Source organism: Oncorhynchus masou, chromosome 13 (genome assembly GCF_036934945.1).
Source record: "Oncorhynchus masou masou isolate Uvic2021 chromosome 13, UVic_Omas_1.1, whole genome shotgun sequence".
Classification (NCBI taxonomy): domain Eukaryota; kingdom Metazoa; phylum Chordata; class Actinopteri; order Salmoniformes; family Salmonidae; genus Oncorhynchus; species Oncorhynchus masou.
In genome coordinates this window covers 36,332,288-36,349,535 of record NC_088224.1, presented here as the reverse complement: position 1 = coordinate 36,349,535, position 17,248 = coordinate 36,332,288, and the positions used below count along the sequence as shown (strand labels likewise).

Below are 17,248 nucleotides of genomic sequence, written 5' to 3'. Positions count from 1 at the left end.
GTCCCTTGTTAAATCCACTTCAATCAGTGTAGCAGAAGGGGAAGAGACAGGTTAAAGAAGGATTTTTAAGCATCGAGACATGTAAAAGTACGGGATATGGTAGTAGGTACCAGGCACACCGGTTTGTGTCAAGAACCACAATGCTGCACAGTATCCTCTGTGTATCAATAATGGTCCACCACCCAAAGGACATCCAGTCAACTTGACACAACTGTGGGAAGCATTGCAGTCAACACGGGCCAGCATCTCTATGAAACGCTTTCGACAACTTGTAGATACCATGCCACGAGGAGGCTGTCCTGAGGGCAAACGGGGTGCAACTCAATATTAGGAGGGTGCTCCTAATGTTTTTTTTACACTCAGTGTATATTGATAGTGTTGTATTTAAGAGATGGAAAAATGATAACCCTATGATGAAGACCCTCTTTATTCCCCTCAGGCTATGTTCTTAAGCTATGGACCCAAGTTTCACTATAAAACCGAAATAGAACCATTCTCCAATATTGAGCTCTACAATCTCATGTGTGGTGAGTAGCAGTAAATATCGCAGTAAATTACAGGGTCAGTTGTCTGTGTTAACCAAGAAATTGTTTCGGTCACTCCATCATTAAAGTGGCAGAATTTGTTGTGAAAGGGCTGGGTTTTGATTAATAAGTAAGTTGAACGCGGGGCGAGGGCTTGACCATTCACTGGCCAATCAACGTGTTCCTTGGCTTAATATTGCACGAGGTAGTCTCAAGTTGTCGGTTATTGACGTCTTTCGATGTCATCAACTCCAATTCGGCTGGAGGGGCACGGAATATTCTCGTCCTAATCAATTTATTAAATAGCATAGGCTACAGTAATTAATAATAGCAACAACAATATACATCCAGTTTTTGCAGTCAACATTGTAATCGCTTCACCTATATGCCTATACATGTTTTTACGCATCGCATTTCTCCTGAAAAAAAAAAAAATACTAGGCTCTCCTTAAAATGTATTGTATGCTATATGTAAGGCTAGTTCGCAATATCAAGATGTACTGTAGGCCTATCCACCGTTGATATTGCATTATAGGACTGAATATTTTGAATAGGTTTGGAGGAGCGCATCTTTGGTAACCCCCACTAACCGTACAATAGGCGCTCTTTGTAAATGGGGATGGATACAAGTGAAATGGAGTATGCATAATGAATAATGCAAAAGCATGACAGCAAAAGCCTCACTAGAAGACCACTTAGAAACCGCTTATGGATAAAAGGTTCCAAAATAATAACAGGAGCTGGCTAAAATAATGTACAATACATAGATACAAAAGGTGATGTCGGCTTACTTTTTTACTGCTCCCTTGATCTTTTTAATGAAGCTTTGGTGATAAAGATTTATTTCAAAATGGTCTCATCTCCACTGGATGTCAGAAGGTGAATTCACCAATTTGTAAGTCGCTCTGGATAAGAGCGTCTGCTAAATGACTTAAATGTTAAATGTAAAATGAGCCAAACCGTTTATTGATAGTCTTGGCTGCTTAATTAATGCATTGAGCAGGACAAAAAACAAACTAATCCTGAATGAGGATGTTTTTGGTTTTTAAATCAAATTAAACAAAATTTTAAAAAAACAACAACGTTTTTTAGGTTTCTAAATATAGATTCACTACACACAAAAAAACACATCTCTCTTGTTCCATGGGCATATGGGCACTATACATCAAGTCTGAATAGGCTGTGCTTCCGCTGTCAAAATCCATGCCGTAATCAACCTTGTTACTTATAGGAATAGCTTTTGTTGAGACTTAAATCTCCCTATTTGTGCTAAATGAAATTGTCACTGCTGTGCTAGTTAAGGACTCACTTCACATATTACCAAACCTTCCACAGCACAAGTGAGCTGATGTAAGACAGGTAAATAGCTGCACCTGGCGCAAGGTGTGGAAATGCTAGAGCGCCAGTTTTTACGTGACGAAGTTTGACAATAGCGCTGCTTTAGCGCTAGCCAAAAAATATAACTCCTGGTTTTTGAACACTGCATTGTTGAGGAAGAGCTTGTAAGTAAGCATTTCGCTGGACTGTTTTACACCTGTTGTATCCTGTACAAACGACATTTGATTTCATTTGATTTGATCTTAAACATGAATTGTAACATTGTCCATGTGAAACCCTTTCAGATGTGTTGGGGATCTCCCCATCCCAGAACAATGGAAGCCACGGCAGTATGAACCATCTCCTGAGGACTCCCTGGCACACTCCCATACACCCTGCAGAGCAAACAACCCCTGGGCAGTGCCCTCTAGTGATCCTTGAACCCACAGATACCCTGGACTGCACATGCACCTCCCTGGTAGTACCCCTTGCTTACATTGAGTACACCAAACAATACGAACACCTTCCAAATATTGAGTTGCACCCCCTTTTGCCCTCCGAACAGCCTCAATTCCTCAGGGCATGTTCATCTCAAATGTAATCTATATAATCCCCAAGAGTAGTTATTTATCATTAGAGGACCACAAACAATATCTAGTAATGCTGCATATGCCACGAAAGGTTCAAATCTCACCTTTCTGGAATGTTTTTTTTTTTAAATAAATTGCAGAGGTGTAGTAGTCACCTTTGAGGACACAAGTGCAAGTACACAGTACAAATATGATACAAATAAAACATGTTATATGACCTATGTCCTATTCAATAAAACTGTATGAATAAGGCTTGAAATGACATATGCTTTCTAAATTATAAAACCAATAACTATAACATTTCACCTTCCTTATAACTGCAAAATACATATTTCTATGTTCAGTGTCAGAGAAAATGTGGACATCACACAGCTCTATAGCTTGACTTCTTGAACTCGCCTTTCATCTCATATTAACCTTGTCCATCTATGACAAACGGAAAGTGTTTTTTGTTTAAAATTATTTTTTTGTTTAAAATGGTCCTCCCATGCCTACACCTCTGCTTTGAAGTTAGTATACACCTCTTAATACTATAGTGATAAGAAGCTGGTATTATACAGTACAGTATATTAAGCACACATGAATTACCCTAACCATAGAACGTCTCTGTCTCCAATGTTGTTGATATTCATGAAAGGATCAATTAATTAAAGGATCAATATTGTCAGAGTCTTATCTATAACAACATCCTTGTTTCTTTCCAGGGTGTAACTAATCCAAATGGTCGTCTGAATCTGACAGCTGCTGAAGGTAAATATTGTGCGAGAGACGGTATGGACAAATTATTGCCGGAATATTGTCATGATTAACAATCAATTATGATACCAGATGGTACATTGAGTTTAGCAATAATACTTCATTATAAACTGGTTGGTTTGAGCCCTGAATGCTGATTGTCTGAAAGATGTGATATACCACGGTCTGACCCCAAAATTATTTTACTGTTTTAATTACGTTGGTAACCAGTTTATAATAGCAATAAGGCACCTGGGGGGGGGGGTTGTGGTATACCGTAAAACGTCATTTAAACGCAGTCTCAAATAGTCACCTGTCCCTTTTAATAGCCGGACAAGAGCACACATTTCAGCAAATGGGCAGTGCCCTCAAACACCTGTTTCAAATAAACGCCCTATCTAAATGAAATGTTTGAGGTTACTATGAATTACCATGAATTGTTTACAAGATTTAATGTTAAATCAATTATTTAAATAATTCAATAATGGTTTTTACTGTCAGTAAGAAACTGCTAGCCATTGGCTGCTAACTGCTGAACACTGCTAGCTAAAAGTATAACACATTAGTAGAGGAAATGAAGAAATTGATTTAAATTCTGGAAGTGCAAATGAGCACCACCGATTTCTGTATGCTAGCTATGCTAACCAGCTTATACGAACAAAAGTTAGCATTTAGCAGTCACTTTTTAACCTGAAAATGGACAACTTCTACATGGTATGCAGCCAAATATATCCTAATCGGATTTAAGTACCCACATTGTGGGCCTGTTACAATACAGAAATCAGGACAGATTTGAAGAATAGCCACATTGTTAGAACAGATTTGTTGAATGTGCACCAATCTGGTCAATGCGTCTGCATCCCATTGACTCCTTTACCAAATCTATGGCATTGTTGAATACCTGTTTCTGATTGCCTTGAAGGGCATTCTAGAGCGTGCATTATTTAAGTGATAATTCCTGAGATGCCGGTGTTTGGAGGATATATTGGCATGGGTGTTAGAAAACCGTGCCAATATATCCTCCAAACACTGGATTTGAGGGCATTATCACTTTTATACAACAGGTTACCAACATATTCAAATAGATTGTCATGTTTTCATTAAAAAAACATTATTTTGATTAATTTATTCATACTATTTCATCCTTCCACAAGATAGTCCCAACACAAATCTAGAGTTGCTACCCAATCCGGCTGCTCGTTTGTTCTATCGGTTCGGTTGCCAGAGACAAGACCCAGTTGTTGAGTTTTTTTTTATTTTTATGGACAGGACCCAGTCGCTGGTTCTAAATGTTCTGTTGCCAGCCTTTTCTTATCCCATGCTTTCTAGCTAGCCAACTACACCAAATGTACAGTCAAGTCAAAAAGTGCAGCCAGAATAACAGCAATGTAGCTCCTTTTGTATTCGTTTAAGCTGTTTTCTAGTAACATTTATTTGGATACATCCATAACAATGAGCTAATGAGGCGTGATTTTGACTGGCATAAAAAACGTGCTCACTCGTCGGGACACTGTTGTTCAGATGAGCTAGCCAATAACACAGCTAACACAATCACTTCAAACTCTCAGGTGTCAAGGTAAGACCCAAGTGCAGACTGTGTGAAGTAACGTTTATTGTAACAGGGGCAGGCAAACGACAGGTCAAGACAGGCAGGGCTCGATAATCCAGAGTAGGAGCAAATGTACAGGCTCAGAGTAAAATCCAGGAGGACGAGAAAAAGGCTGGGAAAAGACCGGAGCTGACAGGACAAACTTGGAAACAGAAGACAAAGGGATGTGAGACATGGCTTTAATTCTAAACACAGGAAAGGTAGGAGGTATACAGAGGGTACCGGGCAACAGAGGACGAACAGCAGAGGAGCTAATGATCTTGGAGCAGGGGGGACGGGGGTGTAGCCGCGGCGCTATAGAGGTGTGCCAGCGCATCTGGCTTGACCTTCTTGGATACCGGTCGGTGCTGCAGAAGTGAAGTGGCCCAGGGCTTACTGAACCCCTCCCGGGGGTCCTGGTACTCAGTGTGGCTGGCGGAGAGGTCCGGGGCAATTTCCAAGCCCCCAGGAAGACGTCCCGGGGCAGGCAGAGCTGACTTCAGGCAACGATTGTGGCAGGACGGGCTCCAGCCCACGATGGCACCAGTAGCCCAGTCAATGGAGGGATTGTGTTTCTGGAGCCAAGTGAAACCCAATACCACGGGAACCTGCGGAGACCCAACCAGTAGGAATTGGATCGTCTCGCTGTGATTCCCCGACACTCGTAGGTTGGTCTGGTGGGTGTCCCAGCCTATAGAGTGCCCATCCAGCTCTCTAACACCCATGGGAATGGAGAGGGCTTGAGTGGGGATGCCCAGTCGGACGCCAGGGTAGCGTCCATAAGACTCACATCGGCCCCCGAGTCAATGAGTACCTAGAAAGACTTGGACTGGTCGCCCCACAGCAGGGTGGCATGGAGAGGGGGGTGAGTAAGGGGAGAATAACAATTATCTTTAAGACCCACTAGTGTACTCACTCCAACGAATGAGCTAGGTCACTTGAAGGGACAGGTAGACACAAAATGATTGGCAGGACCGCAATACAGACAGCTGTATTGGGTGTCAAGTCTGCGTACACATTCGGCTGGAGACAGCCCTGCCGACCTGCATCAGCTCATTAACGTCATAGATTTAGCCACTGGGAAACTGTGGAATAGATACCCGTGGTATACGGCTATCAGCCAATCAGCATTCAGGGCTCGAACCACCCAGTTTATAATTCCCTATATCAGCACTGGTAGAATTCAATGGCTATAGTTCAATCTTGCATGTTCAATGTTTGAGCTGCTTTTGAAATCAAAAGTTGAATTGAAAACATTATTGGCATGGCTGATTTTGAATTTCATAAATATCAAGCTTGAACTGAAGGTTTGGCACCGAGGTAAAGTTGGTTTTATATTCACACATTCAGACATTCACCAGATGTTTGCCAAAAATAATTTAAAAATGTAAAAATCAATAACTTTCACTGTTTGTCACATAAAAATAAAACTAGGTATTATTTATTCTATAAATGTCTAGCATACTTTTACAACTTTTGTTTTGAGGAAAGATTTCAGTTTTGATTTTAGAAATAAAATCTATAAAATGCCATGGACATGCACTGCACATGTGATGGAAGAATGCACTGTGCATGTAGAGGTTTGCTATTCAATTGAATTGTGGATAGTTTAACCAAAATATGCCACAAGACCTATAATTGCCTTGTGTATCCCACAAAAAAGGTTCACTGCTATAAGTTTACTTTTTTTGATGAATTTAAGCAAAATTCCCAGGCTCAACTTCCCATGGAAGATTTCCGGAAGAATTCCGGCCCTTTGCAACCCGAGTTAATGCTCTAATGTTCTATTATCATTACTCTATTTTATTATTTTACTTTGTGAGATACTAGATACATACCTATGACAGAAATTCACTATAATAGGTACACACATTGAAGGTACACAGTGATGATTAAACTGATTTGGATTTCAAAGTCTGACATTGTAATGTTTGATATTACAACATTGATGTGTGATACCTTTTTTATAAACGCATATGCTTTTTGCAAATGTATGCCTTTATTACTATATGATTTATATTTCCTGAATACTCAACGATGATTAACACCTCAGTTAAGGGTGATTCTGTCAGGGTTGTGGTCAAATGCATGTAATTTGTTTGAGATTTTATTTATTTCTATCATCAAAACTTTCTACTCAAAGCAAAGGTTGTAAAAGTATAGACATTTATAGAATACATCATACCTAATTTGATGATTCTATCATAATCAGTTCAAAACGATTTTGATTTTATATAGTTTTAAACAGAATTTTTATAGATTTTTTGTATTTCTATCAAATCTGGACTTTATCTTCAAAACAAAAGGTTGTAAAATTATGGATATAGAATAAACCATACATAGTTTGATGTTTCTGTGACAAACAGTGAATTAGTTAGATTTATACCGCTTTAAATGGCGTTTTATAGATTATGTATTTCTATGAAATCAAACCTGGAATTTCTTCTAAAAAAGTTGTAAAAGTATGCTAGACATTTATAGAATAAATCCTACCCAGTTTGATGTTTGTGACTAATGGTGAATTAGTTAATGATTTATACCGCTTGAAATTGCATTTTATAGATTTTATGTATTTCTATCAAGTCAAAACTGGAATTTCTACTAAAAAACGGTTGTAAAAGTATGTTAGACATTTATAGAATAAATCCTCTAGTTTGCGGATTCTGTGACAAACTGTGAATTAGCTATAGCTTTTTAAATGGCTTTTGGCAAATGTCTGAATTTTGAAAACATTAAAGCTGCAATATGTAACTTTTGGGCCGACCTATTTTACGTAGAATTTTGAGTTATAGTCCTGTCCTTCTCATTGAAAGCAAATCTAAGAAGCGTTCTATGTAAACTATTTCTAATCTTTGCATGCTTCTTGGCGTACCCATCCCGTTAGCGGGATCATTTGTCAACATCCGCTGAATTGCAGAGCGCCAAATTCAATTCCTAAAAATAATTAATTTTCATGAAATCACAATTGCAATATAGCAAAACACAGCTTAGCTTGTAGTTAATCCACCTGGCGTGTCAGATTTCAAAAAAGCTTTAAAGATAAAGCTAACCAAGCGTTTATGTAAGGACAGGTCTCTCAGAAAAAAAACATTAAATAGTTAGCAGCAAAGTAGATTGGTCACGAAAGTCAGAAAAGCAATAAAATGAATCGCTTACCTTTGATGATCTTCGGATGTTTGCACTCACGAGACTCCCAGTTACACAAATGTTCGTTTTGTGCCAAAGATTATTTTGATATCCAAAATACCTCCATTTGGTCGGCGCATTTTGTTCAGAAATCCACAGGCTCGAGTGGTCACGACGGGGCAGTCGAAAATTCCAAATAGTATCCGTAAAGTTTGTAGAAACATGTCAAACATTTTTTATAATTAATCCTCAGGTTGTTTTTACGATAAATGATCAATAATATTTCAACCGGACCGTAGCTTTTTCAATAGGAGAGAGAGAGAGAGAGAGAGAATGTCTGCTCCAAGCTGTTGCGCATGCAAAGCTCTGCTGGCACCCAGTCATCCACTGATGCAATGCTAATTTTTCAGAATAAAAGGCTGAAACTATGTCTAAAGACTGTTCACACCATGTGGAAGCAATGGGGAAAGGAATCTGGTTTATCACTTTAAATGGAGGGAAGGCATGCAATGGAACAGGGAGCTTTCAAAATAAGAGGCACTTCCTAGTTGGATTTCTCAGGTTTTCCCCTGCAATATCAGTTCTGTTATACTCACAGACAATATTGTTGACAGTTTTGGAAACTTTAGAGTGCCGGGGCGGCAGGGTAGTCTAGTGGTTAGAGTGTTGAACTAGTAACCGGAAGGTTGCAAGCTCAAACCCCCGAGCTGACATGGTACAAATGTCTTTCTGCCCCTGAACAGGCAGTTAACCCACTAGGCCATCATTGAAAATAAGAAGTTGTTCTTAACTGACTTGCCTAGTTAAATAAAGGTAAAATAAAAAATACATTTCTATCCTAATCTGACAATTATATGCATATTCTAGCTTCTGTGCCTGAGAAATAGGCAGTTTAATTTGGGTATGTTTTTCATCCAAACATCAAAATACTGCCCCCTACACTCAACAGGTTAAATTTTGTTTTTGCGTCTTTTACTTTAGGTTTTGTACACCAGCTTCAAACATACAGTATTATTATGGTTATGGGTAATTCACAGGTGGTTATATGGTACAATGATTGTTTTGTTACATAAACTGAAATTAGGCAAACTATTCAAATGTTTACAACCAGGAAATGGCAGAGTGATTTCTGCATAGTACATCTTTATCTGACATCTGTTTGTCTACTCACTTTCAGTGAAAGCTGTTGAGCAGAAGCACATGTTGTTTGGAAGACCAATAATGCTGCAACCCAGCAATGACTACTGCTTACTGTATCATCAGGGCTTTGTCAACGCCTATAGCAAAAAATCCCTCATGCCAGTGTGGAACTCATATACTTTGGACAAAACTGTAAGAGTCATTTCATCTAAAGGCCATCATTTTTACAAATCAGTAACTGATCAAGTGTAATTTGTTAGACACATTAATTTGAACTTTTGGTTAATTCTTACTTTGATATGTGAATGATATGTGAATGTCCACAAGTCTTCAAATGATATATTCTTTCATCAAACATGAGCTATGATGTTTAAACATTGCCTCTCAGATCATCCACTTTGATTAAATGATATCTAAAGGAAGGTTGGAATGTAAACTGACATACAAAGTACAGGGGTCATCCTTGTCAAAATGCATTGGAGAAGATCCAAGGTTGCTTTTTTTGCTATTGTCTTCTCCAATGTTGTCCTTGCATCCCTTGGATGTTTTCAAAAGGATGTGGAGAGTGGATGTGAGTATTACAGGAAGGACCTTTGTAATTTCCTCCTCTTTGTCACCCTCTTTAGGAAAACATGGACCCTTTGCCAGCAGTCACACCAGACTGTCAGAGGGCTGATGTCCGCATCCCGGCAGATAAAAGTCCCAGATGTGACCAGTATGCTTCAGCCAGGAACATTACCCACGGTTTCCTCTACCCTCCCAGTATGCGGGATGATTTTACATCTATACTGTCAAATACACTATTCTTAAGCAAACATAATACATCTGAAACAACAAAGTCTGACTCCCAACCCCTTAACTTTGTTTTTGTTTTTCTACGTCATTTAGTTAGGAGACACTCATAGCCAGAGATTTGCTGTAAGTGGTATAATAGTAGAATGTATGTCAAAAAGAAACTGTTGCTCATCTGGTCTCCCCCTCCCCCTGGTCTCCCCTAAAATAATATTATACTTCTCCGCCCAGGCATCCAGCTGTCAAAATAATGAGGTTACTTCAATAAGACTCTTGTTGTTTGTTATTTCTTGTGACGCCCAGATCTAAAAAAGACAGCAGAGGAGGAGTATGATGGCCTGTTGATGAGCAATGTTGTACCCATGTATCCTGAGTTTAAGAGTACGTACACTCTTCAGTCTGAGACAACTCCCTCTTGCTTCCTTCAAACTCATTTTTTCCTCTTGTTCACTCACTGTACTCTAATTCAGTGTCTCTAATTCTCTCCCTTACTCACTTCTCCTACATGTTATATAATTAAACATGAATTTATTTTAATTTATTATTTATATGTACTTTTGTGATTCAATTTGTATTTAGTCTTCACACAACATAAAAGAACGTCAACAAACAGACACAGCAAACAGTCAACACCACACGTCATACAAGTTGCTTCAGCTCATGATGAATAGATGCATATTTCTTTATTTTATAGAGATCTGGGATTACTTCCACACTACATTGCTGAAGAAATATGCCAGTCAATATAATGGCATTAATGTGGTGACAGGCCCGGCATTTGACTACAACTACGACGGACAGTTTGATTCTCAAGACCAGATAGAACAGTATGTGAGCTTTTCTTTATCATACAAAAGTGTGTGTTATAAACATGGAGCAGAGATAAATCTCACAAAAGGCAATCATGAAACACGTAGTGTTGCAGAGCGCTATCAATGGGGCACAGAGGATTGCAGCGATTCCAGACACTTCAGTCTTAACCAGTGTTTCATTTCTCGTTTTCATTAAGGTTTGTAACAGGTACACAGATTCCAATCCCAACCCATTACTTTGCAGTTCTCACCAGCTGCAAGGACTCGCAACCAGTGAGCAGCTGTAACAATGAGCTACAGACCGTTTCCTTCTTGATACCACACAAAGCGGACAACTCAGAGAACTGTAATGTAAGGCAACCATATCACCTCAAAGCACTGCACACTTTCTTTGTAAACCCCCCCCCCCCAAAAAAAAAAAAAAAAAGAAACTGGACAGGTCTACGTACTTGAATTGCAAGTAGAGAGTGCTTTGGAATTATGTACATTCTGTACTCTCCCCTACTACTGACAAACACATAGTGAAATGCAAAAACAATTGTGTTGTAAAGTTGAGAACACCTATACTTTCATCTGTTTGAAGACAGAGTAACCTTTTGCATGACCCTTTCCCAACACCTGGCAACTATCATGATGTTTTGGTGGGAAACCCCTGGTTCACACCTTGATGTGGATTGTGTCTAATGTTAGCTAGCCTGCCTCTCTAGCATTATCAAATGATAATGTCACATAACCAGTAGTATCTAGACAATACACTTGTATAAGCTATGGCCTAAACCAATTTGTAATGAGGTAGCAAGCTAGCTAGGTAAGCTAACATTAGCTAAAAAGTTAGCTAGCATGCCTTGGAGCTTGGCAAAAGGGGGCATGGTTTGTTGACATAATTGTAATCCAAACCCAACCTTCATTTACTCGTTGTGACGCACTGAAGTTCCAAACTCCATTTTAGATGAGACTGACTTTATGACCAAAATTATCCTATTTTCTCTTTCTCCTACCACTGACAAACACATAGGGAAGTTTTATAAAGTTGAGAACACCCAAACTTTCATCTGTTTTGAAGACAGTCAACTTTTGCATGCCCCTTTCCCAACACCTGGCAACTATCATGATGTTTTGGTGGAAAACCTCTGGTTTGCAACTTGATCTCGTTGTTTGTCTGTACCTCTGTCTTGTGTCAACACCTAAGTAGTGATAATTAGGGTCTGTGTCACTGATATGCTTGTTTTTATACTTCCACAGAATGGTGACACTGCATCTCTATGGGTTGAAGACCACCTGTGGTTCCACCAATCACGTGTCAGAGATGTAGAGTGGCTCACAGGATTGGATTTCTATCAAGGCAGCACCAGGCCTATCCCGGAACTTCTAAAATTAAAGACTCGCCCAACTGCTGCCATTCACAGAAGACCTTGAAATGAATGACCTTTTGAAATATACATGTATTGGTAGAGGTATTTGATAATTATAAAAACATATATTTTATTTAGTTTGTCTAGTGTGGGTATTTATCCACTTGTTAATAAATATTTAATGATTCAAATCAATGCAGGGAGGAATGCAAATGTCATGAAACATGTACAATGCTTCTGTAGGCCACAATCGCCACACAAGTATTTTCCACCTTTAAATTCCTGTGCAGAGATTATCGCCTAATCTTCTGACTTCCACAGAAAGACATGTTTTCCTGTAATTGTTAAACAGATCAGCTAAATGACTTCGGAAAGTGCCTTCGGAATGTGTTCAGACCCCTTGACTTTTTCCACATTTTGTTATGTTACAGCCTTATTCTAAAATGTATTCAATAAAAACAATCCTCAATCTACACACAATACCCCATAGTGACAAAGTGAAAAAGTTTAGAGATTTTAGCAAATGGAACTGGATTAAAAGCAAAAAACATACCTTACATAATTCAGATCCTTTGCTATGAGACTCGCATCCTGTTTCCATTGATCATCCTTGATGTTTCTACAACTTGATTGGAATCCACCTGTGGTAAATTAAATTGATTGGACTTGGTTTAGAAAGGCACACACATGTCTAAATAAGGTCACACAGTTGACAGTGAATGTCAGCTCAAAATCCAAGCCATGAGATTGAACTAATTGTCCATAGAGTTCCTAGACAGGATTGTGTCAAGGCACAGATCTGAGGAAGGGTACAAAAACATTTCTGCAGCATTGTGGGTCCCCAAGAACACAGTGTCCTCCATCATTCTTAAATGGAACCACCAAGACTCTTCCTAGAGCTGGCCGTCCGGCCAAACTGAGCAATCGGGGGAGAAGGGCATTGGTCAGGGTGATGACCAAGAACCCGTTGGTCACTCTGAAAGAGCTCTAGAGTTCCTCTATGGAGATGGGAGAACCTTCCAGAGGGACAACCATCTCTGCAGCACTCCACCAATCAGGCCTTTATGGTAGAGTGGCCAGACGGAAGCCACTCCTCAGTAAAAGGCACATGACAGCCCGCTTGGAGTTTGCCAAAAGGCACCTAAAGACTCTCAGACCATGAGAAACTAGATTCTCTGGCCTGATGAAACCAAGATTGAACTATTTGGCCTGAGTGCTAAATGTCATGTCTGGAGGAAACCTGGCACCATCCCTATGGTGAAGCATGGGTTGTTTTTCAGTGGCAGGGACTGGGAGACTAGTCAGGATCAAGGCAAATATGAACAGAGCAAAGTACAGAGAAATCCTTGATGAAAACCTGCTCCAGAGGGCCTCATTTTGACAGCTGGATGCCTGTGCGGAGAAGTATAATATTATTTTAGTGAGGGGGAGAGCAGATGAGAAACAGTTTCTTTTTGACATACATTCTACTATTACACCACTTACAGCAAATCTCTCTGGCTATGAGTGTCTGCTAACTAAATGACAGAAAAACAAAGTTAAGGGGTTGAGAGTTAGACTGGGGACCTCACACCTTCCAACAGGACAACGACCATAAGCAAACAGCCAAGACAATGCAGGAGTGGCTTAGGGACAAGTCTCTGAATGTCCTTGAGTGACCCAGCCAGAGCCTGGACTTGAACCCGATCAAACATCTCTGGTGATACCCAACAATAGCTGTGCAGCAGAGAAGAATGGGAAAATCTCCCCAAATACAGGTGTGCCAAGCTTGTAGCGTCATACCCAAGAAGACCAAAGGCTGTAATCGCCGCCAAAAATGCTTCAACAAATAAAAGGGTCTGAATACTTTTGTAAATGTGATATTTAAGTTTGAGTATTGTGTGTAGATTGATGAGGGAAAAAACTATGTAATCAATTTTAGAATAAGGCTGTAACCCAACAAAAAGGGGTCTGAATACTTTCCGAAGGCACTGTATAATGTGGTATTTCCATCAGCCAAACCCTCACATGGGATTACTGTTATCTGCTGGCCTAGATACAGCAATTCTGTGGAAGATCTTTTGACTTCTTATTTTTTTAATTTGCTGAACATGTTAATACAGCTCGTGCACAAAATCTAATAGTAAGGAAGTCTCAAGGTTTTGTTCACCTGAGGTAGAGTATCTCAAGATAAGCTGTAAACCACACTATTTACCAAGAGAGTTTTCATCTATATTCTTCGTGTCTGTCTATTTACCACCACAAATCGATGCTGGCACTAAGACCGCACTCAAGGAGCTGTATAAGGCCATAAGCAAACAGGAAAACGCTCATCCAGAGACGGTGCTCCTAGTGGACAGCAACTTTAATCCGTTTTACGTAATTTCTTCCAGCGTGTTAAATGTGCAACCAGAGGGAAAAACATCTACCACCTTTACTCCACACACAGAGACGCGTACAAAGCTCTCCCTCGCCCTCCATTTGGCAAATCTGACCATAATTATATCCTCCTGATTCCTGCTTAAAAGCAAAAACTAAAGCAGGAAGCACCAGTGACTCGGTCAATAAAGAAGTGGTCAGATGACAAAGATGCTAAAGCTACAGGACTGTTTCGCTAGCACAGACTGGAATATGATCCGGGATTCCACCAATGGCATTGAGGAGTACACCACATCAGTCAATGGCTTCATCGATAAATGCATTGATGACTTCGTCCCCACAGGCAACATCCGCACTGAGCTAAAGGGTAGGACTGCCACTTTCAAGGAGCGGGTCTCTAACCCTAAGAAATCCCGCTATGCACGCTGACAAACCACCAAATAGACAAAGCGTCAATACAGGACTACGACTGAATCGTACTACACCGGCTCTGACGCTCGTCAGATGTGGCAGGCCTAGCAAACTATTGCAGACTACAAAGGGAAGCACAGCCACGAGCTGCCCAGTGACATGAGCCTACCAGACGAGTTGCTTCGAGGAAAGCAACACTCAAGCATGCATGAGAGCATCAGCTGTTCCGGATGTCTGTGTGATCACGCTCTCCGTAGCCGATGTGAGTAAGACCTTTAAACGGGCCGACATACACAAGGCCACAGGGCCAGACGAATTACCAGGATGTGTACTCCGAGCATGCACTGACCAACTGGCAAGTGTCTTCACTTACATTTAACTTGTCCCTGAATGAGTCTCTAATACCAAAATGTTTCAAGCAGACCACCATAGTCCCTGTGCACAAGAACACTAAGGTAACCTGCCAAAATGACTACCGACCCGTCGCACTCACATCTGTAGCCATGAAGTGCTTTGATAGGCTGGTCATGGCTCACATCAACACCATTATCACAGAAACCCTAGACCCACTCCAATTTGCATACTGTCCCAACAGATCCATAGATGATGCGATCTCTATTGTATTCCACACTGCCCTTTCCCACCTGGACAAAAGGAACACCTATGTGAGAATGCTACTCATTGACTACAGTGCAGCGTCCAACACCAGTGCCCTCAAAGATCATCACTAAGGACCCTGGGACTAAACACCTCCCTCTGCAACTGGATCCTGGACTTCCTGACGGGCCGTCCCCAACACATCCACCACGCTGATCCTTAACACGGGGGCCCCTCAGGGGTGCATGCATCACTGCCTGGTATGGCAACTGCTCGGCCTCCGACTGCAAGGCACTATGGAGGGTAGTGAGTACGGCCCAGTACATCACTGGGGCCAAGCTTTGTGCCATCCATGACCTCAATACCAGGTGATGTCAGAGGAAGGCCCTAAAAATTGTCAAAGACTCCAGCCACCCTAGTCATAGACTGTTGTCTCTGCTACCGCAAGGCAAGCCGTACCAGAGCGCCAGGTCTAGGTCCAAAAGGCTTCTACCCCCAATCCATAAGACTCTTGAACAGCTAATCAAATGGATACCCAGACTATTTTTAATTGTCCCCCCCTCTCTTTTACACTGCTGCTACTCTCTGTTTATTATCTATGCATAGTCACTTCAACTCTACCTACAATAACTACCTCAATTACCTCGACTAACATTTGCCCCCACACATGGACTCTGTACCGGTACCAGTATATAGCCTCGCTATTGTTATTTTACTGCTGCTCTATAATTGTTTGTTATTAAATACATTTACTAATCTATTTTCTACTTAAAACCCTTATTTTTCTTAAAACTGCATTGTTGGTTTTGGACTCCCGACTGGCACAGCAGTCTAAAGCAATGCATCTCAGTGCAAGAGGGGACACTACAGACCCTGGTTCGAATCCAGGGTGAATCACATCCGTCAGTGATTGTGCGCTGTCCTATGGGACTCCCAACTGGCCCACCATCGTCCGGGGTAGGCCGTCATTGTAAAGAATTTGTTCTCAACTGACTTGCCTAGTTAAATAATGGTTAAATGAAAATAAATTGGTTAGGGGCTCGTAAGTAATCATTTCACTGTAAGGTCTACACCTGTTATATTCAGCGCATTTAACAAATATCATTTTATTTTATAGACAGAGTAACCCACTAAATGATTTGAATGAAATGCATATCCATGACCATTTACGCATGTACAAAGAAAATGCAGCTGACATCATTTGTTTGCTTGAGCCAAGGCTTTTATCTGACTCTCTTCGGGGAATGTTCATCCCACCTTCCCTACTAGTACTGATCACCTCGAGGTTTTTGGCATCTTGAACCTTCCATCGTGAAACAGGAGATTTGTGTGGCGTAAGTAAACCGACTATCAGAATAGTCTACAAAGTCTGCAATGCCATATGTGAACTGAAAGACAATTCCATAAAGTTCCCTGATGCTGCTGCCCAAGCCAACTACCAGGTAGAGTTCTAAGAATATGGGACCTTCCCTGGAGTCATTGGCTGTATAGATGGATGTCATATTCCCATCAACCTTCATCCCGTCTTATCCCCTCCAAGCTATTGTGATCATCTGCCTCAAGAAATTATTACATTGCTGCGTTAGAGAACAATCTTTTTCAAGAGTTTAGTTCATTGCATAATTGTATTATGGGAGTGCAAAAGATGACTAACAGTATTACACATTCCCTGCAGTCCGGGGATTGCACATGTTGAATGAATTTGTTGAATGATCGGTCCACCATCTGACTATCTGACCAAATGGTCATCTGGGATACCTTCCAGGTGTTGCTAGCTATCATTGATTCCAATCTGCAAATCCCCACGCTCATCTGTCTCTGATCTTACTGGGACCGCCACCAGTCTTGAAACGCTCCCTACCAGCAAGAGCATTTGTCTTCTGTAAGTAGATTGTTTTTCCACAGG

The 17,248-nt window shown here is 40.6% G+C and overlaps 1 protein-coding gene across 1 annotated transcript in view; it reads left to right on the top strand.

Moving 5' to 3' along the window:
- LOC135552187 (venom phosphodiesterase 1) overlaps positions 1 to 13,513 on the top strand; it is a 30,624-nt gene extending 17,111 nt beyond the window's left edge. The window contains exons 17-25 of the mRNA XM_064983652.1: positions 440 to 527; positions 2,147 to 2,319; positions 3,136 to 3,181; positions 9,058 to 9,212; positions 9,647 to 9,782; positions 10,116 to 10,193; positions 10,507 to 10,639; positions 10,822 to 10,975; positions 11,867 to 13,513. Coding sequence (XP_064839724.1) covers positions 440 to 527; positions 2,147 to 2,319; positions 3,136 to 3,181; positions 9,058 to 9,212; positions 9,647 to 9,782; positions 10,116 to 10,193; positions 10,507 to 10,639; positions 10,822 to 10,975; positions 11,867 to 12,040 — 1,137 coding nt within the window. The 3' untranslated portion in view covers positions 12,041 to 13,513. The remainder of the gene's footprint in view (positions 1 to 439; positions 528 to 2,146; positions 2,320 to 3,135; positions 3,182 to 9,057; positions 9,213 to 9,646; positions 9,783 to 10,115; positions 10,194 to 10,506; positions 10,640 to 10,821; positions 10,976 to 11,866) is intronic.
- The last annotated feature ends 3,735 nt before the right edge of the window (positions 13,514 to 17,248 follow it).